General features: G+C 54.9%; 1 protein-coding gene across 4 annotated transcripts in view; it reads right to left on the bottom strand.

Annotated features, from left to right (window-relative positions):
• Positions 1 to 23,357, bottom strand: part of SCN5A (sodium voltage-gated channel alpha subunit 5) — a 99,267-nt gene extending 75,910 nt beyond the window's left edge. For 2 of the 4 annotated variants that reach the window (XM_023619740.2, XM_070236858.1), the window contains exons 1-3: positions 23,182 to 23,357; positions 7,126 to 7,450; positions 4,524 to 4,642 (exon numbers count right to left, since the gene is read on the bottom strand). In XM_023619740.2, the coding sequence (XP_023475508.1) occupies positions 4,524 to 4,642; positions 7,126 to 7,398 (392 nt within the window). In that variant the 5' untranslated portion in view covers positions 7,399 to 7,450; positions 23,182 to 23,357. 4 annotated transcript variants of the gene reach the window in all.
• Positions 23,358 to 24,864: the final 1,507 nt, after the last annotated feature.

Below are 24,864 nucleotides of genomic sequence, written 5' to 3'. Positions count from 1 at the left end.
GCAGAGTGCTCACAGCTCTCATTAGAGTGGAGAAAAGGCCCCTCGGCAGAAAGCAGTGGTGTGGGCAGGCTGCCTGGGACCAGAGGACTTGGCTGGACACAGACAAGGTGAGCTGAACTCTAACACAGAGACTTAGGGAAGAGACATAGCAGACAGCCCTTCTGAGTCCTGAAAGACAGGGCCTGGGTTGAATGGTGGGAAATAACAGGAGCCACTTGTCTGGGTTTTGGCTTTCCAGACATAGCAATGGCTTAGGGTGAGATGCGGCAGACTCTAGTCTCTGCCACTTGGTGTCCAAAGCCCTGCCTGGCTCTCCTGGCCTTGAGGACAGCCCTTCACTATTCCCAGTCACTCCTGTGTATGTGTGTGTGCCCGTGTATATGCATGTGTGTCATCTCTTCCTCCCTAGACTGAACCTCTAGTCCTTGTGACTCTCCCCAAAGCGTCCCCAGGTGCCCCATGGAGCCAAGCACACAGCCAATACCAGAGAGATGAGCCAAGTGCACTCCTGGCCAGGGCACACCTGTTTGCCCTGCCTGGTAGTTTCAGACTGATGACTGAGCGGGTCCCATGTGTAGGCAGAGGCAAAGGCCAGCTCTCCAGGCCTGAGCTCAGCTGAACATCTTCGATCTTGTCGTGTCATTGTCCCCAACACCCACTCCCAGCCTCATAATTAAAATGCCAGCAAGGACTGCCTGCATGGTTTGTGGGGAATGACTGAAACTTGGCCTGCCTGTCTTCACTCCCCAAGAAGTGAAAAAACTCCCAAAGAGAAGGGAATTAACTGTGGGGGGTACTTTCAGATATTTGTGCTATTAAATGAACATGCACACATACACACACACACACACACACAAACATGTGGTTTGATTGCCCATTTGAATCTGCTAGAGGAACGTGGGAGGATTTTGTGAACAGATCCTGCGCACCCAGGAAGGCACAATGCTTCTCGGCGTGAGCGTGAGGCCTCTGGATGTGACTACAGCGGAATGGGGAGTTCAGTTGGTTCCTTCTATTTAATCCTGGCAGGAACACGTTCTGCAGGATTCTAACAAAAATATACAGGAAAAAATAATTCTGCATGCCCATATTTACTTTTTAGGCAACTTCCCAGGGATGCATTGCAAGCGTGGAGCACAGAGCAAAGCCAACTGAATTATCCTGCACTTGCTGGCATGTCACTGTGAACGTGTGGATGGTGGCAAGTGAGCAGGTTCTCTTTCTGCCTGGTGGCAGATTTCTTGAGAGCAGGGACTGCATTCCTGCCCCTTTTAAGGTTGTCTTCGCCCCTCCGGCCCTTTTGAAAGGGCCTGGCACAGAACTGTGCATGTGTGGGAACTCAGATGTTTGAGTGGATATAAAAATGTAAGCCAACAATGAGTATAGACTTTTGGATTTGGAAGATGAAAAAGTTCTAGAGATCTATTGCACAACGAGCATGTGGTTAACACGACTGTACTACACACATAAAAATGGTTAAGATGGCTGGGGGCTGGCTCCATGGCTGAGTAGTTAAAGTTCTGCACGTTCCACTTCGGCGGCCTGGGTTTGCAGGTTCGGATCCTGGGCGCGGACCTGCTCCACTCATCAGCCATGCTGTGGTGGTGTCCCACATACAACATAGAGGAAGACTGGCACAGGTGTTAGTTCAGGGCTAATCTTCCTCAAGCAAACAAAGAGGAAGGTTGGCAATGGATGTTAGCTCAGAGTGAATCTTCCTCACCAAAAAAAGAAAAAAAATTGGTGAAGATGGCAAATTTTATGTTACGTGCTTTTTATTACAGTAAGAAAAACATGTAAGCAGAGTGAAAGTTCACAATTCACGACTCAAAAAAGTTCATAATGCAACATGAAATCTGTGTGTGTTAGCAAGGCATAGTGACTACTTATGGGCATGGAATTTCTTTTTGGGGTAACGAAAATGTTCTGGAATTAGATAGCAGTGATGTTCGTGCAACTATATAAATACACTCAACTCCACTGAATTGTAACTTTAAAATGGTAAATTTTATGATATGTGAATTATATCTCCATTACAAAAGAGAGAAATGCATGGAGAGCGTGTAGATTCCTACACTGATGATTCTGGTCTGGACAGGGCTAAGAGTCTGCATTTTTAACAAACTTCCCAGGTGAGTCTAAGGTGGCCTTCACAGATGACACTTGGAAACAACTGCCCTAGGGCAGTGTGCGCACAAATCATGGGGACCTTGCTGAAACCACGTCCTGGGGTGGGGTCGGAGATTCGGCAGTTCCTACAAGATCCTTGTGATGCTGATGCTTCTGGTCTGTGTACCACACTTTGAATGGCAGGTTCAAGGGCACACAGGAGGCTCCCAAACCCCACAGATCTTGACCCTTCCTCTCCCCCAGTGCCCCCTGAACCCACTAAGGGGCGCTGTTGAGGGCCCACAGTGTGCTCCCACCCCCAGGCAGTGGAGTGTCAAGGCAGCTGCAGGCAGCCCAGCACAGGGCCTCACTGAGGCAGAGCCACTTCCCTGGGGCAGCTGCCCTGGGGGACATAGGCTGGCTCAGAGTCCTCAGGGACTGTGGGTGAAGCCAGCACCTCACAGCCTCAGAGCCACTGCTTAATGGACCCCCTGGCCAGGCTGGGGACTCCAGTGCCCCCACCGCCTCCCTCGACCACCTGCCTCGTGGCCTCATCCGCCCCACGGCGCAGTCCAGGGTCTTGCAGGAACCCTGGGGCTGCTGCTGCATCCCTGGGGGCCGCTGTGGCTGCCAAACAGTGCTGGGTTGGTTAGATACGGGGAGGAGAAGCCCCAGGTGGGAGCTGGAGCATGCTTTCACGGAGGCCATGCCCCTGGAGTGCTGCTGGAGACAGGCTCAGAGTGAGAAAGGAGGCTGGCCTTTCCTCCTCCCGCTGCACAGCTCTCACCAGGCTGTGCCCACCCGCTGGCAGGAATGACAACTACTCATGTGGCTGTCTCATCACTCTTAGGGAACTGTAAAATTCCCAAAGGGGTAAGGACAGGCTCTTATTCAGCTCGATACCCCCAAGGTGCCCAGTAAAGTGCCTGGCACTTACAGGGAGCTCGGAAACAGTGTCAGAATGGCTCAAAATTAAATATAGAACCACTGTTGCTTCACAAAGTAAGATGCGGCTGTGAATGGCAGGCTGCCCCCTCAATGGAGCCCCTCCCTAAGGTATCTGCCACCCTAGAAACCACTCTGCTGATGCCACAGCCACGAGCTGTGGGGGGTTTTCCCGGACACACATGTTTCTCAGGAGCCCCTGAGAAAAGCAGCAGTGAGCTGGAAGAGGGAAGAGAGCATCTGCATGCAGAGAACACATGCAGCACCGAATGCCTCCAATTAACCCCTGGGGTGAGGATCAGGCCCTGGGGCCCAGGGGGCAGAAAGTGGAACCAGGAAGAAGCCTCCCTCATCCCTGCCTGGACAGAAAACTTCCTGAGCATCAGCACCGGTCTCGGTTCCTCAGTCCCTTGCTGGGCAGCCGTTTTCCTGAAGCCTTCTTCCCTGCCCAGAGGTTGATGGCTGAGGTCTCTACCTTGGCCTCTGAAAAGGTTGGTCCAGAGTAGGCAATTGAGGGGTGACCCCGGGAAGCCCTATCGGGCCAGCCACACACACACAACCAATCACACGGCTGAGCCCAGCAGCACTGATTTGATTAACAGCAGAGCCAGCTGCCAGCCAGAGGAAGGGCTGCCCAGGCCGTCACAATAACACACAGATGCCTGACCCTACAGCTGGACACCAGCCCGCCCTGAGAGGCTCCATCTGTGGGGCCCCTTTCCTGAAGTTGGGAGGACAGCTGTGATTGGGTCGTGGCACCCCGTCGCACACACGACCTGAATGAGGCCCTCTAAGGCCCAAAGACCAGGACTGTCCCTTATTACACTGCTGCACCTCAACTGCTCTCCTCCGCAGCCTGCAGCTTTTTTAGCTGTGATTTATATAATTTAATGCTAACCAAAGTTCTCTGAGATACTCTGAAACTGCAAACATTTTGTCAACACTTAATCAAAAAGCAAGTGTTTCCACCCGTGAGAGATGCCCATGTCTGAATAAGCTGAGGTCTTCTTTATTGGGAGGTGGTTTCTCCTTGGCTGAGCCCCCGTGACCTGCTTGAGGTCCCCCAAAGTGGGCAGGGAGATGCAGGGCCAAGCCGGCGCAGTGGGAGGGGACATCTGGAGCCAATATCAGAGCCAGGGGACACTGATAGGCTTCATTTCTTCTGGAGTCCTCAGTAGCTTAACCTCCATGACTTTCTCTCCTGAAGAAGCAGAGCAGGGTTTCCCAAACTTGCATGTGCCCAAGAAGCCCTGGGATCACGTTAAAATGCAGATGCTGATTCGGTAGGTCTGGGGTGGGGTCTGAAAGTCTGCATTTCTAAGCAGCTCCCTGGTGATGACTGTGCTGCTTGTCTGAGGACCAGCCTGGAACTGGCACCACCCTTAGCCCTAAACACCCTGCCCATCCCCACCCCAAACCCCATGTGAGGCTAGAGGGTCCACACAGCATGGACTCACTGCAAAGGATATGAATGGACCAGAATCTTCACGGCCGCTCTCCGGATGGGGTGGAAGGGACTGAGGATATACAAGGCATTGGTGGCACTGAACCGGAAGATGGTCTTGCCTTTATTCAGCACGATGAAGGTCTGTGGACAGAGGCCTGCTTTAGCGGGGTGGCAGCCCCAGGGCCCTGATGGGGAGAGGATTCTAGGGGACAGCTGTTGGCTCAGAGCCCTAGAATCCTAGTCAGAGTTCCCTGGCTAAGGTGTGGGATGGAAGGAAGTGAGAGACTGAGGGAGCGGTAGGGGTGGGGGGGGGGCAGCCAGCACATTCAGCAGGTCAGTGGACCCTCGATGGGTGGCCCATGGCTGGGGTGGGATGAGGTCAAGTTTAGGGGAATGTCAGGTTGGATGGAATTTAGTTTAGTTTTAAAATTACAGTCCCAACAAGAAGGGGCCTTTCGTGATTGTCACAGCAGAGGCCAGGACCCAGCTGATGCCCCCTTCTTCCCCTTCTCCCTTCTGACCGCTCCCCACCCTGCGTAGCTTCCCCACCAGGCCCTGTGGGGAGTGAGGGAGCTGGGTAAGCCAGGAAAACTAATGGGTAAGGAGCAGAGAACAAAAAAATGTAGACCCAAGCCCAGGAGAAGCTTTCTCTGGGACCTCATCTCTTGGAGGGTGGGACAGATGTCAGGTGCATACCACCTGAGAGTAGACAACCTAGTATCTCCCCCTGGAGGGATCATGAGCAGCCCAAGGTAGACCCCGTTCCCAAGCTTCCAGATGACACTGCCTACAGAGCACGAGGGGGCATGGGAATGGACAATGAGCGCTGGAGGCTGAGCCACGTGCCCATCAAGTGGGCCATGTTTGGGCCAGATGCAGCCCCTGAGGACAGCAGTTGGTCCTCCTCTGCCCAGGCTAGGGTGCGCACAGCCGAGGTGGCACAGCTCTGGGGTCTGGCTTCTCCGAGGGTTGGGCTGGTGAGACAAGGTTCTATTTATTCTGGGCTGGGGAGACAAGCTGACCAGACCTATCAGGACCAGAAGTTCTGCTGTGGTGCTTGCATCACCCGGGGGGACTGCAGACAGTGCGGCCCGGTGCCAGTAAGGAGAGACAGGTTAGAGACAGAATCATACCTGGGCCATGGTTCAAGTACTCTCAGACCCAGGGACAAGGGAGAGTCTCCTTGACTCCTTCCATGCTCAACTACCACCAGCCCCCAAAAGCTGAGCCCAGCCCTGACCTCACCCTCAACTGGGTCCCCCTGCCTGGCCCAGTTAACTCCAATCTAATTACCACTTTGACTGGCCGCTGAAACCTTGACTTACCACCAGCTGTAGCTCTAACTCCAACCCTAATTCTTACTTCCAGCTCTGACCAACCATGACCTAGGCCTACCCATCCTGACTAATCCCAACTTCCAGCCTAACTCTGACCCCAACTGTGGCCTCAGCTGCCGACCCTGACCCCACCTGAGTCATGTGAACCAGGGGTAGGAAGCAGGACCAAGTTCAAGGTCTCCTCTCCCAGCTGTGCAGAGAGACTGGGTGGGCTTTCCCTTCCCCCACTCACCCACGTATGTGCACATACACACAGAGACAATCGTGCACCACGCCCACTGTCAGACTCTTGGTCTCCTAAATGCACAGTCACACACACACTCAGGGGCCTGGTGACACAGACACACAGCACTCCCACCTGCCATATTCTCACACGTGCCCTGTGCACACCGAATCCGCCTGCCCTCCAGTGTGTCCTCAGCCCTGGTACTGACAGCAGTAAGGTGAGCAGCCACAACCTCCTGAGTCTTCTGGGGAAAGGCCTCGTCCAAATCAAACCCCCTTCCTCCAACAGCGAGGCCTGACATGTGGGCAGCTGGGTTGGGGACCAGGCCTCTGCAGGAGCCCTGTGTGCCTATGGTCTGGCAGCAGGTGGGGCAGGGCACACAGTCCTGAGAGGTGAGGCCAGGGCAGGGGACCCAGATGGGGGAATTACCTCCGGGGTAGAAATCCACGCTAGGAGGAAACCTGAGTCACCCTGCTCGAGTGGACAAAAGCCACTTCATCTCCCTACACTCAGGAGGGACAATGGCAGAACAGCCTCCCTCCCCACCCATCTCAGATTTCCCATCGCCAGCCTGCAAGGCCCAGGGAGCTGCCGCCGTGGCCCCTAGCCTGAGCCAGCCTGGCACAGCCAAGGCCCAGCAAGTTCTCTGGGGCGGGGGCGGGGGCTACACGCTGTCTCTGGTTAGGAGAGGGGATCACATGCTGTGCTCTGGGGCCCAAACTCCTCTCAGGAGAGGACTCAGGGCCTGACTCCGATTCACACACACCATGGGACACAGGAGTCCTCCAGAGGTGAAGCCTAACCACAGATGATTCCCCAAGGAGGTACTCCACAAGGAGGCAGGAGATCAACCACGGCTGCCCTCTTTCTTTCCTCATACCAAACCTCAGGCTGCACAGTTCTGGCCTTTTATTCTGGAGCTCTAAAATCAAGGTGACTGGAATCTAGAGCACCAGTGACTCACTTCCCGAAGCCCGGAGAGCCCACCCCAAACAGAGCCCCACGTGGAGGCAAAGCCCTCTCCCCGTCTGCTGTGTTGACAGGGGGTGGGTGGCAGTCACCTTTTGGGTGCTATAGAAGGGGTCCAGGTCCTCCAGGGGCTCCCCGATGAGTTCTCGGGGCGGGTTGCCATAGAGATCGGGCAGCTTTTTGGAGGCCTGCAGGTCCAGCTGGGGCCGGGGAGCCTCCTCCTCGGGCAGTCCCTCACGGCTCTCCTGTGAGGCGGCCAAGCCCCGGGCTTGCTTCTCTGCCATGCGCTTCTCGATGGCTGCCAGGGACTCCCGGGTGAACCTTCGGAAGCTGCTGGTGCCCCGAGGTAACAGGAAGTCTGCCATCTTCTCATCCTGCTTCTGGGGCACAGGCTGTCCTCACGCTGCCTGTGGGAAGCTGGAAGACACAGACACCCAGCCTCATGCTACTCCCAGGGCCAGAGTGCAGGGTGGCCAGACCTGCTGGGGAGGGGCTGTGCTGGTAGAGGGAAGGACACGGCTCGCAAAGATGCTCTGGGACCACAGGTTCCCAACCTCTCCGCAGGCAGACCTGGCCGATGGTGGCCTGGGTAAACCCAGACCCCTCTGACTGCTGTGTATGCACGGGGACCCGCAGGAGGGTCACTGCTCCCTTTCCCATCCCAACGAACATGTCTAAATTCGAGTAGGCAGGAGTGACTGTGTCATCAAGGCCCCTTCATTCTGTCCCCCTCAATGCAAAAGGGAACACTTGCACCTGTTGGTTCCTTAACCAAGCCCACTCTGACACTTGAGGCACTTCTTGAGATGGGTGCCGACACACTCTGGACTGAGAAGGACTCTCTGTGGGGCAGGGATGGGACCTGCCATCTTTTTATCCCAGATCCATGGCATGGCTGGTTCTGAACAAATGAACGATGGAGTGAATGATAAAGAATATGCGGGTGAGGGGCAGGGCATTGGAAGGGACCTCGTGCCGCCCCCTCTCAAGCTTGTCCCTTCTCTAGGAAACCCCCGGGCGCTAGGGAGGGTGGTCAGAGGCCTCCTGGGCCAATGAGGAATTCTGGGCTTCTTTTCTGAGCAGATCCCCAGTCTGGGTGGTGGGGCTCCCCTCAGCGCCATGCGCCTGCATGGGGGAGGGTACCTAGACTTCACATGCAAGTGCCAACATCTGGCAACTGATGGGGCATGTGTGTCTGCCAAGCAAGACCCAGGAAAATCCTGTAGGGTTTTGGAAACAGCCGGGCAACAACTTTGGAACTGTCATCTAGATGTTGGCACCTGGGTGTACAGAGCTGCAGTGGAGCCCTGCTGAGAGGATCTCAAAGAAATCCCCAGGGTGAGGCATCCTTCCCAAGACGGGAAACACGGACGGACGGAGCATCTCAGGCTCCTCACACCTCCACTCACTCGCCTCCGCTCCAATCTGAACAAACGACAGCCGATTCCAAGTGACAGCAGCACCGGAAAACAGTGATCGCTCATCCACCAGGACGTCCAGCCGGCACAGGCGTGTGACATCAAACCGGGAGAATGCGGCCCCCAGTGGCCTCAAATGATCTAGGACCTGGTGCGAACACGCTCTGCCTATGACATGGAGGCTGAAGAATGTGCTCCTGACTGCCCCACCAAAACAGGATGTGGCCGGCACAGCTCCTGATGGGGACACCACCAGGACGGGGAGGCCGTGTCACCAGTTACCACATCAAACCCGGGAATGGCCGGGCACCAGCTCAAGGGGGCAGGGTGGACACCTGTTAGAGATCTCTGCCAGGACAGAATCCCTTTCCATCAACCAAGGGTCAGCTTTGCCTTGATTTTACTCCTATGAAACATGTCATCAATGACCCACTGAGCTGCTGCCACACCAACCCTTGCACACAGGCTGCAAAGGGCTGAGCCCCAAGCACCACGGATTGCTGTGAAGGAGGCACTTGGCCAGGTGACAGGTAAACAGTGAGCAAACACAACACAGCCAGGCCTCAAAAGGGCGCCTCTGGTCCCTGGAGATGTGCATCATGGAATGTGCGAAGGAGGCTGGAGGAGAGAGGTCCTAGGACCCATGCTTTTAGGAACCACCCCTTCCTTCAGCATCTTGCTCCTCTCTTTCATTCAAGTAAAGTGAAAGGACTACCTTTGTTAAAAATAGCAGATGAGGGAGTAGGTTCCCATTTTATAAACGCATGTCCTTGTCTACCTTCCATCTTTGAGTGAACAAAGAAAGGTGTCTGTAATACTCATCACCAAATGCGAATGGTGATTTTTTTTTCCTTAGCTCGTGGATATTTGGGTAATTTTAAACTTTCGTCTTTGTACTTTTCTTCATTGCTTGAATTATTTATGATGATCTTGTATTATTTTTACAAAAACAATAAAATCACTGTTCTTTTTAATTAAAAAAAAAAAAAGCCAGCCTGGATGACAGCAGCCTTGCAGGGCAATCCTCTCCACACGAGCAATCGCGAGTTCCGTAAATCAAGAAGCCTCCTCTTTTGCTTGGAATTATTTCCTAAAAATAGTGTTCTCTGTCTCACTGTATCCATCTGTGTCCACACGCCTGCAAGGGTTCTGGAGACACGTGTACGCCCATGGACCTGCAGAGGCTCACCAGTAGAGACCGACGTGTGTGTGTGTGTGTGTGTGTGCGCGCGTGTGTGTGTGCGTGCCCGTGCCCGCAAACTGACCCTACAGATACATCTGTTCTAGTAAAGGTGTTTTTAAAATTTGTATTGAAATCAATAATTCATGCAGATTGGTGCACATACCCTAAATGCACAAGTGGATGAATTTCCACAAACTGAACGTACCTGGGAACCAGCACCCAGGTCAAGAAATAAATTGTTCCTAGTCCCTCAGACCTGGGTTCCCCTCCAGTCACTAACCACCAGGGATAACCACTCTCCTGACTGCTAACAGCATAGATTAGCTTTGATCATCCATATCATGCAGGGGTTCCTAACAGGCCTTTTGGAGGGATGGGGAAAGAATTCAGGGGGAAATTGCGTCTCACTCTCATGAACTCTAACTGAAATTTAGCATTTCCTTCAATTATGAATGTAGGCAGCAAAATGGAAGTGTCAGCAGTACCCTATCCCACCACAGGTGCTGCAGGGTCCCTCCATGGCCAAGTGGTTAAAGTCCCATGTGCTCCGCTTCGGGGCCCAGTTTCCCAGGTCCAGATCCTGGGTGGGGACCTACTCCACTCACCAGCCATGCTGTGGAGGCATCCCACATACAAAGTGGAGGAAGATTGGTGCAGACGTTAGCTCAGGGCTAATCTTCCTCAAGCAAGGAAAAAAAAGAGGAGGATTGGTAATGGATGTTAGCTCAGGGTGAACCTTCCTCACCAAAAAAAAAAAAATTACAATACTCCTTAGACCCACTGCTAGATTGTATTATTTAATACATTAATAAAGAAGCCCTGACAATGGGGCCCTGGGTCCTCAGAAGCTTCTGTCCCAGCTGGACTCCAGCAGATCACCCAAACCCTTGGGGCTTGGTGGTTTCTGAAACCAGATTCCAGATGATGTTCCCTGCTCCCCAGCAGCCAGGCAGCCTCAGGTTCCAAAATACACCGGCCAAGAGTGTCCTTTGTCTCTGGGTCCCACAGGCGGCTCACGGTGGGCGGGCAGGATCCTTTCCTCCCTTGTTCTCTGTCTCCCGCTGCCTGCACCTGGCTCTGGCCCTGCCCTTCCTTCAGCAGCTCAAGGCCCACGCCCTGCTGTGGTGGAGACTGGCTGAGCTCTGGCTGCAAGGTTTCCGGGGATGCCAGGGAAGGAGGGGTTGGGGGTGGTCTAAGGATGCTCTAGGCTCAGGCCCAGCCATACCCTAAGGCCTAGGAGGTCAAGTCCCCAGCTTTCCAGGGAGGACCCACCCCTAGCTGGGGAAGAGCAGGGGGCCTCTGCCTTGCACAGCTCCATCATGCGGGGGAGACTGGACTTGATCTGATTGAAAGAGCACAGCTCCTCTTCTAGACGCCAGCATTCCGTGACTCTCTCCTCTCACCCAGGACAGCTTCTCCATCTGCACCAGCCCTGCTGCCGCTCCCTGGGCTAGGACAGCTTCTTCCAGCTGACCACTCTCCCTGGGCCAGTTTCCCCTATCCTGTCAGCTTCACTCGAGCTCTAGGGACCCGCTACTCCATCCTGTCCCAAGTTCATCAGCTTCTGCTTACTGGGTGCATCTCTCCCTACATTCTGGTGGTTCCTGAGAGTTAATGGGAACAAACTATGAATGCTCCTTTTCAAACTGGTTCCTCCTTACGTCCCTTCCTCTGACACTGGCTACAACCCCACACCCCCACCAAACTTCACAGCCCCCATCCCCAATGCCACTGCCCTGGGACAGGCATCCTCGTCCCAGCTGGGACCATGCTGATCCCACTACCACTGGCCTCCTCCCTTTTACCTTCCATCCTCCACGTGCAGCTCCCACCACTCCCTGGCCTAGACATTCCCAAACACTTCCCCAGCCCTGTGCGAGGGCAGAGTGACCTCAGGCTCTCCTCACTACCCCATCTCCTCCAGGACACTTCCTCTGACTGCCCACCCACACTGACCTCACTCCTCTGGGCCAGGAGGCTGAGCCCCACCCCCAGTCCTTGCCCCCTTCAGGCCTCAGCTGCTCTCTGACAGGCCATGGGGGCAATTCTGGTCTCCCCAAACAGCCTGAAAGCTTCTCGCGCCCTCCTCTGAGTCATTGGCCTGTATGTATGGATGTCCACATCAGGGCAGAGATATTGTAGGGAAGAATATTGACTGTTCACACCAGACTGGACTGTCCTGGACGGTCTCCTCTTTTTGTCTCTTCAATAGGCCTGCTGGGCGGAAGATTTCCTGAATGCACAGGGCAGAGAGCTGGTTCTCAATCAATGGTGGTTACAAAGCTATGACACAGAGCATGACAGGCTGGCAGCCCAGAGTGCAACTGTGGGTACTGTCTGGGATGGGGCGGTGATATTCAGGATTTCCCCTGTTTTAGCAGTAGAATTCCTGTGTCTGAGATACCTTCAGTCCCAGACAAACCAGGACGGTTGTTCATCTGAGGGGTGAAGAGGGACTCCACTCCGGCCTAACCCCTCCTTGCAGCCCCTTCCTGCCCATTGCCCTCCTGGATCCCGAGGGCAGGCACACTCCAGCGTCCTGAGTCACGTCTGGCATTTTGGTCGCCTTGGAATCAGGAGCCTCTGGAACACAACATGCAAAGAATATTCTTTGCCATGTAAATTTATGCAAAACGCTCGGTGGAAGTGGTTCCTAGGCTTCCTAGAAAATCTCTGCTGGCTTCCTCTGCTCTGGGCTCCTCTCTCTCGCCCTGCAGGCCGGGGTGACCTGGGGCTGGAGCACCCACCACCCTGGGCACTCGTTCCACCTGTGCCCCGGCCCCATGGCACTGCCTCCCGCTGCCCCTCCATCCTAAAGCAAGAGGCTCAGGGAGAGGGTGTGGGTGCCCTTGAAGCAGGGGCTCACTCCCCACAGGTGGAGGGGAGGCACCAGGAGTGACTTCATTTCTTCCTTGAGGAGAACACGTTAAAACTAATTAACACAACTCATGGGCTCATTTTATTAACTGAATGATTCAGTGAACATTTAATCAGCACCCACTGTGTACATAGTCCCACAAATGACATCATAGCATATTTTTCTTCCCAAGGCAATGGATCCCAAATCAACAGGTGATGAAGGGGGAAATGAGGAACAGTCATCAGCAAAGAGACTCCGTGGTGGCTTTTAAGGAAATTTCCACTCAGTCTTGCTGAGACTGGCAATGAGGAAATGCCCTGGGCCAGAGAACCCAGCCCCTGTGTCCAGCTCCGCTTCCCCTCTGCCCTCTTCCTCTCTCCCCCTCTGGAACATTTCCTGTTCCTACGTGGAATAGGGAAGGGGTTAGGGCTGTGGCTTGGAAGCCAGATTGCCCGTGTGAACCTGGGTCCCTGCTACCTGCAGTGTGTTCTTGGGAAAGTTAATTGATGTTTCTCTACCTCAGTTTTCCCATTTGTAGAATGGAGCTAATAACAGTGCCTATTTCACAGGGCTGTTTGAAGCATAAATGTATTAATACTTGTACCTGCTCGGCACATGGAAAGTACTCAATGAATGTCAGCTGCTATTATCATTGTTCTCATTATTTTCCTCCTAAGAGACCCAGCTCAGAGGACCCTCTTCTGACACCCTCCTCGCTGCCCACACCAGCCCTCCCTGACCGGCTGGCCCTTCCCTTCTCTGACTTCCTGACACCCTTGTATGCCTACATTAGCTTTATCACAGGGTAGAATAATTTACTTCCACATCTGCCTCTCCCTTTGGCTGTGTCCTGAGCTCCCAAGGTATGGTCTGGCCCCACACAGGTGCCTAGAAGGGCCTGGTGAATGAATGAATGAATGAATGAATGCCAGATTAACCTTCCTATTGTCCAGCCACTAACCCACACTGTAACCCTGGACAACGTCATATCCCCCCCCTTTCTACACCTCAGTTTCCTCAACTCTGAGCTGGGGCGGGTCATCCCAGCTGTATCATGGGCCCATTATGCACCCAGGACTGCATAAGCACTGTTTGTGATCACCTTATTGTACCCTTGCAACAATCCTAGGAGAGGGGTTGGTGGTTTATCCTCATTTTACAAATGAGAAATCTGATGCTCGGAGATTAAGTCAGCAAGACAGTCTGTCTGAAGCCGGCCTGTGAGCCTAACTACTGCACTACATTGCCTCCGACCTCTGAGGTCACAGAGAGCTGGGAGGAAGGGTCATGGTCTATCTGTGGCCCACCCACCTGGACTGAGTGTGTCTGTGATCCCCACTCCAAAGCTGTGAGTTGGCTCCGTCCGCCTCCTCTGAGGCTGGTCCTCCCTCTCTGCAGCCTGGCAGGGCAGGCTCGCCCAGGCCCACGTGTGGGCAGATGCTCCCAGGGAGACCCGGCTCATTTCTGCCCTTGCCAAAGACTCAGCAGTTTCCCTGACAGAAACGACTCCCCAGCAGTTCTTCGCTCCAGCTCAGGCACCTTAGAGCTGCCTCAGCCAACAGGGTAGCCGGCCACTGGGCACACAAGGCTCGGGAGCACTTGGAACCTGGTGAGTGCCGATTGAGATGTGCTCTTGCAAAATCCGCACTGACTCTGAAGGCTTAGTACGATCAAGAACGTCAACCATTTCATTTTTAACTTTTGAATATTGATTACAATTTAAACTGGTAATATTCTGGATATACAGGGTTAAATAAAACATGTTAAAATTAATTTCACCTGTTTCTTACTGCTTTTTAAAATATGGCTACTAGAAAATTTAAAATTGCATATGTGACTCGCATTTGTAGTGCACATTATATCTCTATTGGATGGCACTGCCCTAAATTCCAGCCACCAGGCCCTAAACTCTGACTGAGCGCCACTCCTCAGAGGCTGGGCGTCAGGCCCGCCTGGGGGTGGGGGAGGGGAGGAGCAAGAAATGGACGGGGAGGAGGGGTGGGATGGTTGAAGAGTTGTCCTCACCAGATCAGAAAGTGGCCACCCCAGTTTCTGGCAGTGGCTGTGGGTGGTTCTGCAGGCTTAAGCCACAGGTTGGGATGGTGGGGGGGAGGGGCAAGGGGGCGGGTCGACAGCATGTTTCAGGCCATCCCTCCCGCCCAGGCAATTATCTGCAGAGTCCTGGCTCTCCCGGGGTAACGGCTTGGACAAAGGCTCGGCGGGGGTGCCAGCTGGTGCTCGTGGCCTGTGCATTCAGGTCCTTGCTCCCAGACCAAAGGCACATTGGCACGTCCTTGTGCGGGGCCTCTGCTAACCGGCTCCCTGCAGGCTCCACTCCTTTGAGGTTGCACAGGCATTAACCCTGTCCGGTCTAGAGCCTGGTCCTGGGGAAGGGGGATCCTGAGGGGTTCCCTTCTCTAGTCCCTACCCCAGCCCCCAGCAATCTGGGGAAGTCCTGCAGAATCATCCTCATCCCTCCCAGAGGCGAACACGCCCACCCCAGAAGCCGGGGATGCCCTCATTTACATACATTTGCATCTCATTTATTCCGACGCTCAGGCTGGAGCCGCGGCTAATTTAGCTGACAGGAAAACTCCACCCGCGGGCTCTGCCGAAGTAATTCCCCAGGCAGGGATGAAACCGGGGGCCCTGAGACCACGCTGCCCTCCGGAGTGGGAGCTGAGGGGAGAGCCGGTATGGGGGGAGGCGCATCTATGGCCTGAGCCCTGGATTCAGCCCAAGCCCCCTGCCTTCTCGTCGGTCTCCCCCACAGTAAAGACAGGGGTCGGGGGCTTGGAAGCTGCCCATTCATTTCATCGAATGTTCGGTGGTGTTTCGGTGCCAGGCCACAGGAACTGCAAACTCCCCAGCTCGTTCAGGGCCCCCTCCACAGGGCACACGGCATCCCATTCCCCTCAAACCTGAGCTTTCCTTCTCACCCCCTTTACTGCTTCATGCATAGGAGATCTATTATACCGTGCTGAGCGGCACTGAGCTGTCAGTCAAGGCCTAGAACCGCCCCGCCCTGGGGTCTCCAGGAGGGAGCCCGGAAGATCTACTCCTGGGACCCCACAGTCACCTAGGCTCACTTGCGCCCCAGACCCCGACCATCTACACCCTCACAATACACACAATGGGGCCAGAAAAGTGCCCACCTGGGGCCAGGAAATGCCTTCATAGCAAACAGTTGCCCACAAGACAGCAATCAGCATCCTGTCTCTCTCCAGCCCAGTTTCTTCCAACTCATTTTTCTCAATACCTGGGCTGAAAAAAGGCTTCACAGGGGAACTGTGCACCGATGCCATGGCAACCAAGGCATTTATGGGGCACCTACTGTGTGCACTGAGGGTGACAAAAATGCCCCCAGAGAAACCTGGGAGGCCCAGGCTATAGGGCCTCTTCGTCCTCAGAGGGAGAAAAGCCAATCCACCAATACACAAAATCTACGCCACAAGAGTGTCCATGCCACAGGACAGCCAAATGTGCAACCCTTTTTCCTTAATACTCTTTTAAATTGAGGTATAATATATATACAAGAAAATACAGTTTTTAGGTGTACAGTTGAACGCCTTTTAACAAATGTATAAACCATACCTGTTTAACTACTACCCCAATTAAGATAGTAAACATTCTGATCGTCCCCAAAAGTTCCCCACTGCCTCTTTTCAGTCAACTCTTCTGATTTCTATCACTGTAGATTAGTTTTGCCTGTTCTGGAACTTCACATACACGGAACCATACGGTACGGGCTCTCGTGTGTCAACTGTTCCTGCTCAACATAATGCTTTCGAGATTTTTACTTTGTTTTTGTTGGTGAGTGGCATCTAATTACCTGTGCAATGCACTGAGAACACAAGTGACCCATCTGGGGACAAGGCCTTAATTCAATCATAAAAGGCGAGGGCTGGAGGGGACCTGAAGTCCAGCTATCTTCGGGGATGGTCAGCCCCAGGGGATCCTTCAGGAGTGTTTTTCTCTCCCTCTCTCAGACATTTCCTGAAATGGAAGCTCAGCAATTATACCTCTAATAGGCACCCAGGCAGGCAAGCGCGGAGTGGGGGCTTTCCCTGGGTTTGCAGTTTTGTTAGCAACTAGCTGTCGCTTTGTTTAACTGGCAGTCTATGCCGCATCTGATGCAGCACGGTGGCAGGGCTGGTGCTGCAAATGGCCAGCTGAGCTCCGGTGCCTTCTTCCGCTCAAGTCTGCCTGTGGTGAGCGAGCCTCTGACCCTCGGCCTCCCTGCACCCCAACACCAGCTGGGTGTCCCTTGGGTGGGGCCCTGGGCCCAGCAGGGAATGGACTGAGGGCTGCGATTCTTCCTGGGAGTAGGCCCAGAGGGCGGGCACTTTGGCTCTGAGGGGTTCCTCGGGACCACTGTCCTGCCATCCACCCGGGGCTGGGGCTTTGATGGCCAAGCAGGAAGTAGTGATTGGGCTGGGCTGGTCCCTCCTGTGTTCTGATTTTTTCCCCCCATCTTAGATTGTCCAGGGCACCTCCCAGCCCGGCCTGGGGGAGATGGCTAATGCAGCCTGAGAATGGATTTGGTGCCTCAAGCCAGATTACCTCTCCCTGCCTTGCCATCCCTTTGAAAACTGCCTCTTGAGCCAGGCTCTTCCCTCACACAGAACTTCGAGGAATCAATACTCGCCAGAAAGACGTTTACCACCCTCCTGATGCCAGGAAGAGCCTTTCTACTGTTCAAATCCATTCCCAGAAAGCACAGGGACTGCCTGGGCAAGGCCTGGGTGGGGCCAGGGAGACACGGCCCTGCGCTTATCATCATCACCTGCATCCTGTGTGACCTTGAGCCTATGGGGTGACCAGCACCGGCCCATGGCCTCCCATGGTTGTAAGGAAGGGAGTGAAAGCCCTTGGAGATGACAACAGCAGGATCTCGAGCGGGTGAGGGACCTCCCTGAGCCCACACAGACGCCATAAGAACAGCTCCATCCTTCCCCTCGGTTAATACCCCTGCAGGGACTCAACTTTCCACTGCCTCCCTGGGAGACTTAATCAGGAGAGAAATTGAAGAGGAGAGAAAGAGAAAGTCCAGCCTCAGAGCATAAACATTCTCTTCCCACAAAAGGCCCACAAACATGATCTGATCCCTTTCACCTCTCCAAATTCTGCGCATCTTCCATGGCTAGGCTCCAATCCTACCTCCTCCAGGCAGCCTCCCCTGGCTGCTCTGGGCCACAGTGACCTCCCACCAGGGAGGCTCAGCTCCTGCCTCCAACCTTGCATTTTCTCTGTCCTGGGCAGATCTCTCTCTGGCCCAGGGGGTGAACCTGGGAGGCGCTGAGGGTCCTAGATACCCCCTTCTGCCCATCCAGCGTAGTAAATAGAGTGAGGAATGGAAAGGAGAGATTGATGAACTGTCCCACTGGACTCTGGCTTCAACAATCACAACTAAAACTTCTGTTGGGCTTCGGTACACTGGATGCCCGTCCAGGAAACGAAGTTAGAGGTGGGGAGGCTGTGGACACCCAGCTCCCCAGCCCATGGCTGTGACTGCATGGATGGGGCGAGGGCAGGCCCAGCAGGGGAGGTGATACAAGTTTCAAAGTGTCCATGAGTCAGACGGTTCCAGTGCGGTGCCAGCCTCAGTACCTGGCCCACAAAGCCTGGTCCTTACCTCCCGCCTCCATTTGAGGGTCCCAGACCCCAGGAATTGATGTGGAGTCCCATAAATAGCACCCATTCCATATTGATCATCTTAAAAAGACACGGTATGTTCTAGGTCCACAGAGAGGAGAGTTGTGTCTAAATATAGTCTCATCCCCAGGATCTGCTGCCAGCCTGAGGAGAGTGGTGTAAGCCGTGCACAACCAAAGGGGCAGTCTGAAGGCGCAGACAACGGAAAGGGTTGGGGGTGGAAATAGAGGCTGGGAATCTCTCCATCCCCACCCTACTCCCTCTGCTCCAGCCACAGCAGCCAACCCTGCCTCAGGGCCTTTGCACTTGCAGCTCTCTCTTTATATGATATTTTTCTCCCAGATCTCCTCAGGATTGGTTCTTTCTTATTACTCAGGTCTCAGTTCAGTTTCTCCTTCAAGAGGCCTTCCCTGACCAGCCAGTCTAGTCAATCCCATCTCTCCATCACATCGTCCTGTTTTATTTCCTTCATAGCACTGCTCACTATCAAAAATTATCTTTCTTATCTATTTGTTTAGTAGTATCCAATCGATCTTTCCCCAATAGTATGTAAACCATGTTCATGAGAGCAGTTATTGTATCTGAATTGTACACCTTCTAGAATCTTCCATGGCACAGAGTAGGTGCTATACATCCTGTCCAGGCTCTCCTCCACCACCGCAGGCTGAACTCTGCCTCAGAGAGTTCACTCACTCCTCAGGCCAGTCTGGGCTGGCAGAGGGCAGTGGGCATCCAGTCCGTGGTTCACTGCGGGACCCGCCTCCCTGTGACTGCTCTGCTCCCTGCGGCGTCCGCGTCCAGCCTCTGTCCACAGGCTGCCCCCTGGCTTCACCTTCTCTCTCTGCCACCTTCGTGGATTCTGCCACAGGCCTCTTACCCAAGCCCCTCTACTCCTGCATACCTGCTCTAGATGACCTCATCTTGTCTCCAGACACCGCTTTCTGGAACACTTTCTCTCCTCAGAGCAAGATCTCCCTCCCTTCCAGCTCCCGGCCCCCAGCAGGAATCACGGTTCCTGCCATCAAAATCTCCCTCTCAGAGATTCACAGGAAGAATCATTTCACCCCGGGTCTTCCTGGCTGGCCCACTGGACAAACCAGAGCAACTGAGACCCCATGGGCACAATTTTAACTCACAGACCTCCCGCCCTCACTGCAAGGGAGAGGCATTTTCCCACAAGCAGCCACACGTGGACGCACTGCATGGACACGCACGCCTCCAGTGTCCACTCCAGGCTCTCCCTACAACTCTCCGCTGACCCCACCCCTCACCAGCACCCCTCTATCTCTCTCCTCCCTCTTAAATCATCAAACTCTTTGAAAGAGCTGTCTACACATGCTGTCTCCACGTCCTCACCTTCTGCTCACTCCTCAATTTACTCTGAACTGGCTTCCATTCTCACCAATTCATTCATTCATTCATTCATTCATTCATCAATGACCCCTCTGTGCCGGGCATGCATTAAAAAGGAAATTTCTGTTGCCAAGGCCACCAGCACCCTTACTCTTGTTCAATCTAGTGGACACTCGTTTTTGAATGATGCATTCTTTTTTATCTATCCATGAACTTCTCAGAACGTATTTTTTCTCTCAGCAGAAAGACATGGATGACTCTCCTTCCTCCTGGGATGTGTGTCCTCCTTGCTTCCTGTGACACCTCCTGCTCCTGGCTCTTCTCCCACCTCTCTGACTGCTCCTCCCCAGCCTCCTTTGCAGAATTCTCCTGCCTCAATTGTTGGAGTGCCTCGGGTCTCCGGATTCAACCCTCCTCTCTCTCACCCTCTTCACCACATTAGGATCACCCGGGTGCTTTTAAAACTACTGATGCCCAGGCCTTACCCCAGAGTCAAATGAATTAGAATCTCTGGGCGTGGAGCCGGGACATAGGGTTTCTTTCTTTTTTAAGCTTTCCAAGTGATGCTAATGTCGCCAGCGTTGAGAACCACTGGTCTGCGCTCTTGCTGGACAATCTAATTCACTGCCATGGCTCCAATGACGAGCTTTCACAGACGATTCCAAGTTCCCACCTCCAGCCCACATCTCCTTCCTGAACGCTGGACCCCTCCCTCAACTGACTGCTGGATGTTGGCCTCTCTCCCGGCAAGCCCTACAGGTTCAAATCAGAACCTGAAAGAGCCATCGCTTCTCCTTTGTTCTCCACCAAGCTCGCCAACGCAGCTTCCCCTGCCCATTTACCCCTCACAGTGTGATCCGGCGCTGTGAACATCACTCAGTGAGCAATCGAAGTTAGGGATGGGAGAGTGGCATGGCCCTTAACAGAGAAGAAAGCTGGGACGCCACAGGTTCTATTCCCTGTGGCAACCTGTCTGTCCCTCTCCTTCAACGGAAAGACCTTGGACGGCACCCATGGTCTGCCCTGGAGAGGTAGTACAGTGAAGAGCGGATGTTCGGACCCCCGCGCTCAAACTCAAGTCCTGCTACTTAGCAGACGTGTGACGGTGAGCAAGTTACCTAACCTTTCTGAGACTTCAGTTTCTCCATCTGCCAAACGGTCATTATTATGGTCCCTACCTCCAGGACTGATGCAAGGATTCAGTGAGATGAGACTTATAAAGTACTTAGTGGCCAGCAGAAAGCACTCAGTGAATGTTAGCTATTTTTAGTACCATTACTGAGGATAAATTCCCAATTCCTGAGCAGAGCTCACAAGGGCTTCCGTGACTGTGATCTTGGCTTTATCTTCTGCTCTTTCCTCCCTCAAACCATGGGACCCAATGGGTCACTAAACTAACAATTATGCTGTTTCACATCTCTGTGCTTTTGTACATGCTGATCCTGAGGGCTGCACCGAAACTTCGCCATCCAGAAAACTCCTATTCATCCTTCAAAACCTGGGTGGAAGGTCATTTTTGTTAGACAGATACCCTTGATTCTCCTGGCCCAAGGTAATCACTCCTCCTTCGAGTGGACTATGGGGACACATTTCTATCATCGCACACCTTTCCAATAAGCTTCCCAAGGGTCAGCAGGAACTAGCTTCCTGTGAACAAAACAGAGACTGCCAATTCCCACTATCTCAGGCTGCCCCCATGACTCCCTTCTCCTTGGATTGCCCAAGCACCAGCCTCCCCTGCTCCCCAACTCCCAGCTGTCTCGGGTGTCCCAGCTTCCCACCACTCCTCCAAGCTCAGTCTTCATGCTGAGTGAGTCAATATTGGAATTTTTCCAGAGGAGCTTCAATCACCACACAGAGACAGGGCCAAGCACCCCAGAGGCACAGCAGCTGCCCATGCCACATTGGGCTGGATGCTGGTTCTTGGTATGCCAGGGCCAATCCCTCTTCTGCTCAGATCCTCTTGGGTCAGTGCTAGACCAGTTTGGCTCCCAAGAAGTAGATCTCAAGGAATCTTCACCCTAAGTGGTGCCTCAAATTCACTCTCTCTCTAGGTGACCTTGGAGAAGTCCTTGACCCACTCTCAGCCTCAGTTTCCTCCTGTACAATGTGGTGATGATAGGGTTAGACTAAAAGTTCAGTGAGGCTTATTTCAGCATAGGGCTGGCCATTCTAGCATGAAATTTGTATTCTTTGCCCTGGCTGTCCCCTGACCCTGCTTTCCCCACGCTCCTGTGACAGCAGCATGGCATAAGCGATCAGCCTGTGCCACCCTCATTCCACCTTCCAGCTCCATGACCACCTGCTCACGTGCACCTGCCCAATTCTAACTGGGAGGATTTGAGGGCAGCAGCAAGGGCCTGGGCTCCTGGTCGCCTGGGCCTCTGCTGCTCCGTGTCCCTCTGGATCCTGGGGGACAGTGGGAATCAGGGAGAGGGCTGAGGTGCTGAGCATGGTGGGGTCATTTGGTGTGCCTGTCTCCACCGTGCTGTCTAGGCCCACTGTGGGAGGTGCTTGGGGTCTCAGCAGGAGGCGAGGAGACAGCTGGGGAAATGGAATGCCAGCCCAAGCCCCCAAGAGGAGACTGATCCCACCACCCAAGGCTGCTCTCAAGGCACTAAGGAGAGAAGATCAATTCCTTCCTTACACAACCTCAGTCATGGTGTCTTGATTCGCGGTGCACTGGCCTCCAACAGGTGTTTGCAAGGCGGGCCTATGGCCAGGGCCTTGTCGCCAGCAGCCCCCCCACCACTACCACTCTCCACACCTCGGCCCCCACAAGGATAGGCACCTCCACTTCTTCCCTGGGCGCCACCAAAGACCGTCAAATAACAGAGGACAAGAGCTGCCTCCCCGCAGGGCGTGTGAGTCTGCCCGGGTCAGAGGGGTCAGAGCAAGGAGGGCAGAGAACTCTTCCCAAACCCAGCGCACAGGCATCTCCGCTTTTGAGAGCACACGAAGATCTCTCCGCCTTCCCGGCGCACAGAGACGAAATGAGGCCCCATTAGGGCGTCAGAGGGCACAGAGATCTCTGTGGTCGGAGCGCGCAGAGAGAGGACACACACACACACAGATCTCTACCCTCTCAGGGCGCACAGAGATCTGTTCCCGGTCAGGACAGGCAGAGATCTCGTCCCAAAGAGGACACCCCCAGCGGACGGCTCCGCCGGCCCGGAGAAACGGGGTGTTTGGCCCCCTCCCCCATTCCCAGCCCTGCTCGGTCAGCTTCCCCACTCTCTGGAACCACACTCACTGCGCGCCTAGTCGCCGCTCTGACCTTGGGGTCTCCGGCCTCGGGAATCCGGGTCCCAATCCCAGACCCTCCCCGAGCGTGCGCCAGGGTCGGCCGGGAAGCCGGGGCCGCAGCTCCCCCCTCCCCCGGCCCTCGACAGCGCACTGGGAAACCCGGAAGGAAAGGGAAGGGGAGGGGGCGTACGGCGGTTAGAGACGCCCTCCCCCCGGGGGACCCCCTCCAGCCAGGCTGATCTGCGCCCCTTCTTCTCCCTCTCCCACCCTCAGTGGGGAGTGACGGGGGAGGGAGCTGCCGGGCGGACCCGGAGCAGGGGAGGGGGCGCGCAGGGGCTGGAGGCTCCGACCCTCGGGGAGGAAAGTTGGGCGGCGGCGGGCGGAGGGGGCTCCGGCCCGGCAGGGGCTGCGGGGCGCGGGGGCGCTCGCTCACCTGCTGGTCCCCCGGCCCGGGCCCCGGGATGGGCGGCTGCGGCTCGGCGCGGACTCGGCTCGGCGCGGGGCTCGGGGCACTGGACGCAGGCTCAGGGGCCCCGGGGGTGCGATCCCCGCATCCCACGGGCGCCGCCGCCGTCTCGGCTCCGCCGCTCGGCTCGGGCTCCGGGGCTCGGCGGGCGGCGCGGGCTCGGGCTGGGGGCGGGGTCGGGGGCGGGCCCCGCCTGGGCTCGGCCTGGGGCTTGGGGCCCCGGGCTGGCTCCGCCTCAGAGCGACGCGCCCGGCCCGGCACGTGGCGCTCCGCCCGCTCGGAGGGTGAACCCCTCGGCACCCGCCGGGGCGCACACCCCCACGCGGACCCGGGGGCGCCCCGCCGCCGACAGCCGCCCACGCGGGCACGGACAGACACACGCAGACACGGGCACACTCTGGGGTACACGCGCAGCGACCCAGGGACGCTTCGCCACACATAGCCACCCACGCGGGCACAGATAGGCACACACTGACAAACATTGGCACACACCACGGCACACGCCGGAGTATACACGCACACATCCTCACTGACTTGGAGACCCTACACCAGACACCCACCCCGTGGACACGGACATACCCTGACACTTGCACACTGACACGCAGACACCCGTGCTGAGACAGACATACCAACATATGCACACCTGCACCGACACAGACACACACCTGCACACTGAGACAGATACACGCAGACACACACACAAACACCCACATGGACACAGGCAGACACATCATTGACAAACACTGGCACTGAGGCAGACACACTGACAAACTAAGTGACACCCACATGATTCAGAGACACACATCCAGTGACAGACACACACACACACACACACAGAACCATATTATCCTAGAGACATACACACGGACAGCACACAAGTCTGCACAAAGGTAGACACCTATACTGACACATGCACTGACAGAAACACACCCCGAGACCAGAAACAAGGACACAACCGACAATCACAGAGACACCCTCGCTGAAACAGACACACACTCACATTCACCCTGTTGAGCTACATTCAACCTACACCTTGACGCACAAGGAGACACATGCTGACACTGAGGTGGACGGATAGACACTGTCTCTCACTCACAGACACACAGATATGTACACTGACAAACACAGTCGCTCACACACCCAGGCTGACCCACAGGGAAACATACCCAGGAACACACCTCTTTGTTTAAACAAACAGGCCACCAGCTTTTGCCCGTAGGCCAGTAACATCACTGGAAGAAACAGAATGCTTCACCCTGCACGGTGGCCACGGCCCAGAGTGTCACAGGAGCACACGTAAGTACACACACAGACACACACACACAGCCTTTGTCTTCTTTCCTAGCAGCATTGTACTCTCTCCTGACACATTTTCAAGGCTCCCAGAAGTAAGAATCACTCTTGGAGGGCAAAACGGCTGCTGAGGTGTCAGAAGGCACCAACGTGCTGTGCTTGGGAGCTCAGGGCTGCGACCTACCCCTCCATTATTGGGATCTTGGAGAGGTCACCAGGGGACTATTGTCCCTTTGAGACCTGGCTCTGGAGCTCCAGGGGTCTCTGGGTGCCTTACACATATACTGAGAAGCTACCCATGCTTTCGGGAGGGGCCTGGACGGCCAGCCCAGGATGGGGGAATCAGTAAGAAAATCA

Source organism: Equus caballus, chromosome 16 (assembly GCF_041296265.1).
Source record: "Equus caballus isolate H_3958 breed thoroughbred chromosome 16, TB-T2T, whole genome shotgun sequence".
NCBI classification, from domain to species: domain Eukaryota; kingdom Metazoa; phylum Chordata; class Mammalia; order Perissodactyla; family Equidae; genus Equus; species Equus caballus.
This window is presented reverse-complemented; position numbering and strand designations above follow the sequence as displayed.